General features: G+C 42.9%; 1 protein-coding gene across 3 annotated transcripts in view; it reads right to left on the bottom strand.

Annotated features, from left to right (window-relative positions):
- The window catches only part of ARAP2 (ArfGAP with RhoGAP domain, ankyrin repeat and PH domain 2), a 129,013-nt gene that overhangs the window by 51,957 nt on the left and 69,133 nt on the right, over positions 1 to 7,923 (bottom strand). For all 3 annotated transcript variants that reach the window (XM_081924326.1, XM_081924325.1, XM_081924324.1), the window contains 2 exons: positions 2,981 to 3,125; positions 1,187 to 1,289 (listed from right to left, as the gene is read on the bottom strand). In XM_081924326.1, coding sequence (XP_081780452.1) covers positions 1,187 to 1,289; positions 2,981 to 3,125 — 248 coding nt within the window. The remainder of the gene's footprint in view (positions 1 to 1,186; positions 1,290 to 2,980; positions 3,126 to 7,923) is intronic.

The following is a 7,923-nucleotide window of genomic DNA, read 5'->3' as shown; positions in this document are numbered from 1 at the left end:
AGGACGCACACACATTTCCCCTTAATTTTTGGAGGGGGGAAAGTGCGTCCTATAGAGCGAAAAATACGGTACTTCTTAATTGTATTTCAGTTCAACAATTACTTTGATAAGATACATATTTTGTTATGTGCAAATGGCTTTAGATACCTATTAGGTCCATAAATTACCATATAGCGTATATTCAAGACAAAAAACAGCGACAATTTGTTGTTGACAAAGGACAGCTGGACATATAAAGGGCCCCATTACCTTCAGTAACTTAGGGCCTCTTCAAACCTAAATCCGGCCCTGCACTAAATGCCGTATGACTTGTTGGGTTTTAAGTAAAATTCAGATTGACTTTACTTCCCAAATATTGAAATGGTCCATGACCTATTTCTTAACTTTAAAATAATTATAGCTTGACTTTACATCACATATATCAGAGGCTCAAGGCTGCTTAAAAATAAAAATGACACTGAACAGAATTTTTTAAAGCACAGTAAAAACCAGCATAGAAAAACAATTAGCAGAACTATACTGATGATACTGCAACTCAATCTTTAAATGACCTCGACCAGAGGACTTGGGCATTTGTTAAATAGCAGGGTTGGTTTGTTTTTAAGCAATGAGGGCTGGAGGAAATCAATATTTTGAGACATCAGAAATCAGTGTCTCCTCATCCTGATTCTCCTTAATGTGTTCAACCAGTGCTTTTGAATACAATGGTATCTCAGGTTACATACGCTTCAGGTTACATACGCTTCAGGTTACACACTCCGCTAACCCAGAAATAGTGCTTCAGGTTAAGAACTTTGCTTCAGGATGAGAACAGAAATTGTGCTCCGGTGGCGTGGCAGCAGCAGGAGGCCCCATTAGCTAAAGTGGTGCCTCAGGTTAAGAACAGTTTCAGGTTAAGTACGGACCTCCAGAATGAATTAAGTACTTAACCCGAGGTACCACAGTACAGTTATTACCTTAAAATCCAAGATTTATTTATTTATTTTTTAAAAAAGCTTGAATTCTGATGTATGTTTTACGCCTGCTTCAGAAGCAATTGTAACAACAGATATTTTCCATTAAGAAGCTGTGGGCGGAAACACATTTCCACATTCTCAAGACCTGGTTTCTCCCAAGATTCTAAGCTAATAGTGCCAACTTCACACGCGGTGCAAGCGCTCTTGACTTATCTGGAATAGATAATTACCTTAGCAATTGCCCGAGTCCATTTTCTCTGAGTATGTGCCGCTTCAGCACAGAAGAGAAACACACGTTCTGACAGTAAGTAGATTTCAAAGGCAAATATAGCTCTAAAATCACCAAGGACAAGGAGAGTCAATTCTATTTAGTATAATCCTCATAAAAGCGAAGTAGCAAACGTTTCAATTATTCCCCCAGATTTCCCTGCATTATACTCATAATTGGAAAAGGGGGGAAGCAGGTTGTAAGAGTGACACCAACTAAAAGGTTTTATTTATGGTTTATGTGTTTTTAAACAATATATAAAATTAATCGCTCATCTGACTGTTTAACGAAGAGGGAATGGATGACAGGTAAGTGGTAGGAGGATATGCAAGTTTAAAAGAGAAAAAGATGAGACTAATGGGTTGTGGGAGGGTGAAGTTGAGTATTCAGTATATTTGTTAATTTAACTGCCACTCAGGTTATTTCAAGTTGAAGGTAGATCAAAATTTCTTGAATCCCCTGGGGTAGCTCAGTTGATAGAGCATGAGACAGCTGGTAGAGCATGAGACTCTCAGGGGCATGTCAAGGCACTGCCAAGGCTTTGGGAAGCTATTCGTCCCCAAGTTGCAGCAAGAGCAGAAAAAACAAGGAGAGGCCTTTTTAATGAGTTTTATTCGGTCCTCATCTCGCTTTATTGGCTGAGGGAGCCAGCATACAGCTTCCGGGTCATGTGGCCAGCATGACTAAACTGCTTATGGCGAACCAGAGCAGCACACAGAAACACCGTTTACCTTCCTGCTGGAGCAGTACCTATTTACCTACTTGCACTTTGACGTGCTTTCGAACTGCTAGGTTGGCAGGAGCAGGAACCGATCAACGGGAGCTCACCCCATCGCGGGGATTCGAACCGCCGCCCTTCTTATCAGCAAGTCCTAGGCTCTGTGGTTTAACCCACAGCGCCACCTGCCCAAACTGGGCTCCTCCTCCCTCTTTCCTAGCAACAGCACCTTCCCTGACGGTGGCTCCTTGTGGTCAAATGCCTTTGAGGCCTTTGTTCCTGTGCTCTTAAACAAATGCTGCGTTCTGGGAGAAGGGGGATCAGAAATACTTTCCAGTGACAACGTGACAGCTGGCTGCCCTACCACAGTTCCCTTCCCCCTTCTTCTAACATTGCCCAATTCCTTTGTTCAGCTATCTCTGAGCTGGGACTTTCCTCGGGCTCCTTAAACTCCTGCTATAAATCAAATCTGCATACCTCTTCTCCTGCAGCATTATTCTGAGTATTATTCCGCTTGCCCATTCTCTCCCGTAAACATTCCCCAGACCGCTTTATTTCTCCAGCTATGTTCCAAAAGCTGAATTAAGCGAGAAAGGGTGTTTCTTACATTGGAGGAGATGGTCATTTTGCAGGTGGCAAATCGGTCAGTGCAGGAAGAGTTAAATAACCCTTGCCAATTCTTCTCTGTAACTGTCCCTCCATGCCACCCCTACAAACACATTATCTTCTATGTTTTGGAATAGGTGTCTGCATCATAGCTCTGCATTCTGCTTTCCCATCTGGAGAGAGCAGCGTTAGGCTATCTCAGCTGCCAGTTCTGGTTTTAAAAGGCCTGGAGGGATCTTGGGAAAAGCAAAAGAGAATGTAGTCACAGCAGCTCTTGAAGCCAGCAGCAATAGTTGGGAGGGAAGCAGCACGTGCAACAAGAGGAGGGGATAAATATTTGTTTTCCAAGTCCCCAAACCAACCGTGCTTTGGGGAGGATATATTTCAAATAAGATTATTTAAGAGGGTTTTTGGGGATGATCCAGAACTTACCCCATGTGTGAAAAGGAGTTTGCTTTGTGAATGACCAGGCAGATGACTTCATTAAGGTCAATCATCCCATTGGGGGAGGCGGTCTTCTCATTTTCATAGTAGCTCAAATAGCGACTTTCCAAAGCGCACCATCTCTTATTGCATTCTGCATTTATGTTAAAAAGGGAAAAGGGGAGATGTGTGAGTCTACAGATCAAGGAAATAGTGCATAGCAAAGTTTCCATACTTTTCCGTGTATAACACTAGGTTATTGTCATAAAAAATTATTCCAAAAAACTTGAGGCTCGTCTTATACATGGGTAGTCGAGAGGTGGGAATTGTGATTGTTTATCAGCAGAGTTTTTGTGGGTGAATGGTGGATGCGTCAAGGTCCGCCGGCTATTGGCTGCTGCGGCAATTGGGTGGGTGATTGGTGTTTGCTTTCTGTGATCATGCAGATGATTGGTGGTTTGTTTACTGTCCTCCGTGTGATTGGCTTCTGTGGTTCTGCGGGTGAGCGATTTTCGGCACCCCCCTCCAAATAAAGCTCCACAAGTGTGGGCAATCTTCCCCAAAAAAAGCTCAACAACTCTTGGCAATCTCCCCCCATTTTCTCAATTTTGAGACCCAAACAGGAGGTGGCATCTTATACATGGGGGTGTCTTATAGACGGAAAAGTACAGTAAAAAGATTCATGCAAAACTTAAGGCTTTCATTTTCTTTTGCCAACTAATATCTGTGATATTAATTCAATAAAAGGTAGTTTTCAAAGGAGGAGGAGACGCACTTTAAGAAACACAATTTGGGAAACATAATTTGGTTTTCTTTGCAGAGAGTATCTCTCAAAGTAGAATTAAATAAAGCAACAGCAAATGCGCTGGCAGAGTTTTATCTTCTTAATAGCAGGTAAAAGTACCATGTAGAGCTACTCAAATGTTATTCAACATATCTCCACTCTGGTATACATGCAGATCATTCAATGCACACACAAGTCTAGTTCACATATGCAGCAGAATGATGTGAGAATTAGGTGGAAGAACAACCTCCCCTAGATTAGTATCCTTCAGATTTTTTTCAGACTACAACTCCCATCAGCCCCAGCCAGCATGGCTAATGGTCAGGGATGCTGGGAATTGGAGTCCAATGACTTCTTGAAGGCCCCAAGTTGAAGAAGTCTGCGGCAGAGTCATGAGCTGGTAGATTTGACCAGGCCAATTCAGACGCCAGAAGAGGACTACATTTTTGAATGCTCTGTGTCATAAGCGGATGTCTGCAAATACAAACTAGTACAAGACGGGGCTGGCTAGGCTGGAACATTTCTACTGTATTTGTAGTTATTATCTGAAATGTAGTTTATTTTTATGTGGAGCCTCAATCAGCTCCCATTGTCGCTCCTGCAGATCACAAAAGGGAGAGGAAAAATGCATACACTCATCTGACAGGGTGTGTATTCAGTTCCACTCCGATATCATTCATATCAGCTCTCAGATAAATTCTGTCCATGTCAACTTTCAATATACTATAAAGGGCTTCAATTGTTTTCCTCTTACCAAAATGACATTAAAATGTAAAGGGACACCTGACCATCAGGTCCAGTCATGACCGACTCTGGGATTGTGCCGCTCATCTCGTTTTATTGGCCGAGGGAGCCAGTGTACAGCTTCCGGGTCATGTGGCGAGCATGACTAAGCCGCTTCTGGCAAACCAGAGCAGTGCACATAAACGCTGTTTACCTTCCCACCGGAGCGGTACCTATTTATCTACTTGCACTTTGAGATGCTTTAAAACTGCTAGGTTGGCAGGAGCAGGGACTGAACAATGGGAGCTCACCCCGTCGCAGGGATTCGAACCGCCGACCTTCTGATCGGCAAGTCCTAGGCTCTATGGCTTAACCCACAGCGCCACCTGCGTCCCTAATGACATTATGCTGCTACAAAATGGCATTGTGCTGCTACAAAAGAGGGGGGCTTTTCTGTGGTGGCACCCATTTGGATTGCCCTCCCAAGAAGACATGCCTGGTGCTAGCATTACCATAAAGACTTTCCTATATTTAATACAGGAGGGTTGCCATGTGTCCTCTTTTTTCCAGGACACGCCCTCTTTTTCATCATAGTGATCCATAGCTAAAAGTAGCAGTAGGCAAATGTGTCCTCTTTTTAGCTCTTCAAAATATGGCAATCCTACGTATAGTCCCAAGCATTTTATATATGGTTTTAGTTAGAACTGTGGTGTTCTTTAAGCTTTATGTTTTTAACTAGCACTTTGTTTTATTGCTTGTTGTGTTTGCTAGTGAAGGGGTTCATTGTTTTGGTTTGTTACTATGTTATGTATTTTTGTGTTTTTATATTGTGAACCGCCCTGTGCTCCTCGGATGCAAGATGGTATAGAAATTTAATAAATAAAATAATAAATAAATTTGCAAAATACAGGTGGAAATCTTTGGAAAAGAAGTTGTATTTTCTGCACTCTGGGGTCTTTGAGAAGGGTATGATTCAGACTTGGGATTAAAAAAAAAATGGAATTTGTGAGGGCTTCAGTAGTACCAAAAGCTTGAAACAAAAGCAAAAATCCACAAAACGCATTAAATAAAGCACTAATGCAATTCCCATTTGCACAAGCACACAGAGAGAGAAGTCAACAAAATGCAGCTGAGCTTCCTAGACATGCATCTTTTTTTTAGTAAACAGCTTCAAAGTCTGGTCTTGCCACAATCTTAGAACTAAATAAGGATGTCTCGGCGAACAGACTTATGTAGACTACTTGTTCCATTTAGCTCTTTAGCAAATAAATATTACAGCTTTAAAGGACAAAGTAGCTGTACACAGTAGTAAACTGCCCTCGCAATTCTTCAAGAGAACATAAAAGTAACGTTCATTTATGTTTGCGCCACATGTAGTGCACCATTTCTTGCTTTAACCATCACCCAGGTAACAAAACATTATGGTTTTTAAGGACTCATTTGAACTGCACCTCATATTTAAAAAGTGTGTAGCTTCTCAAATAGCCATGAATAATTTCCCATAGGTGCTGGTTCACTTGCTGAAAGGCTAATGGTCTCTATAGTAGTGCTATTCAGATAAGCCCCCGACAGATGTATAAGCAATGGAAATTCCATTTTTTTCCCCAGCCGTCTCTGCACACACACCCAGAAATGGCACCCCTGGACAGGTATTGGGGGTGCATGGGAGGCTGCACAGAGGAAAATAGGAACAGGAAGTCCCACCCACCATGTGAGAAGTCCACCCAGTAAGTAAGCTGATGTTATTGAATGACATCCAATCATCCCTGTTGACTCCACCCCCAATGTCCATGCAATTCCCCAATCTACTTTATGGAACTGAATGTCAACTGAAGAAGGGGCGCAGCTTAAACTTTTGTGGCCACAGGAGGGGGAAAGGCAAGCTGATGTTCAGATGATCTCGTGGCCACACCTTGCTTTTTTTCAACAAAAACAGTGGTGGATTCAAAAAGATGAATTCAAGTAATCATGAGCTAACCCTTTTCCAATTGAGGAATTTAGCACACAGGCTGCCCTCCTGGTTCTGTGGCTTCTCCCATGACAGAACTAAAGTGTAGGCAACAAATGCACAGTGTTGGGAAAGGTCAAAGTTATGTAACAGGATTGGGGGGAAGCTAAGAGCAAAGTGTAGTGATGAATGGAAGTGAGAGCTGGGCCATAAAGAAGGCTGATTGCTGAAGAATTGATGCTTTTGAATTGTGGAGCTGAAGGAGACTCTTGAGAGTCCTATGGACTTCAAGAAGATCAAACCTATCCATTCTGACGGAAATCAGCCCTGAGTGCTCACTGGAAGGAAAGATCCTGAAGCTGAGGCTCCAATACTTTGGCCACCTCATGAGAAGAGAAGACTCCCTGGAAAAGACCCTGATGTTGGGAAAGATTGAGGGCACAAGGAGAAGGGGACAACAGAGGATGAGATGGTTGGACGGACAGTGTTCTCAAAGCTACCAGAATGAGTTTGACCAAAGTGCGGGAGGCAGTGGAAAACAGGAGTGTCTGGTGTGCTCTGGTCCATGGAGTCACAAAGAGTCGGACACAACAACAAGAGCAAAGTGACCCGGTGAGAGCTATAGAAAACCAGGACACAGCAAAGACAAAGTTTAATAAATTAATAAATAATAATAATAATAATAATAATAATAATAATAATAATAATAATTTATTATTTTTACCCCGCCCGTCTGGCTGGGTTTCCCCAGCCACTCTGGGCAGCTTCCAACAGATCACTAAAATACAATAACCTATTAAACATTAAAAGCTTCACTAAACAAGGCTGAGTTTTGACCAAACTGCGGGAGGAGGTCACAAAGAGTCGGACACAACTAAACGACTAAACAACTACAACAAACAGGGCTGCCTTCAGATGTATGTATGTATGTATTTATTTATTTATTATACCTGCCCATCTGCTTGGGTTTCCCCAGACAATCTGGGCGGCTCCCAACAGAATATTAAAAACACAACAAAACCTCAACCATTCAAAAGTTCCTTCAGATGTCTTCTAAAGCTTGTTTAGTTACTTATCTGTTTGACATCTGATGGGAAGGTATGCCACAGGACGGGCACTACTACCAAGAAGGCCATCTGCCTGGTTCCCTGTAACCTCACTTCCCACAGGGAGGAACCACCAGAAGGCTCTCAGCACTGGACCTCAGTGTCTGGGCTGAACGATGGGGTGGAGACACTCCTTCAGGTGTACTAGGCCGAGGCCGTTTAGGGCTTGAAAGGTCAGCACCAACACTTTGAATTGTGCCCGGAAACGTTCTGGGAGCCAATGTAGGTCTTTCAGGACCGGTGTTATATGGTCTCAGCGGCCACTCCCAGTCATCAGTCTAGCTGCCGCATTCTGGATCAACTGTAGTTTCCGGGTCACCTTCAAAGGTAGCCCCACATAGAGCGCATTGCAGTAGTCCATTATAGAAAGGACAGACGGCTCTGAAGTTCA

This window comes from Podarcis melisellensis, assembly GCF_964234715.1.
Source record: "Podarcis melisellensis genome assembly, chromosome: 9".
Lineage (NCBI taxonomy): Eukaryota > Metazoa > Chordata > Lepidosauria > Squamata > Lacertidae > Podarcis > Podarcis melisellensis.
The sequence above is the reverse complement of the archived record's forward strand: the minus strand, read 5'-3'. Positions and strand labels throughout refer to the sequence as shown.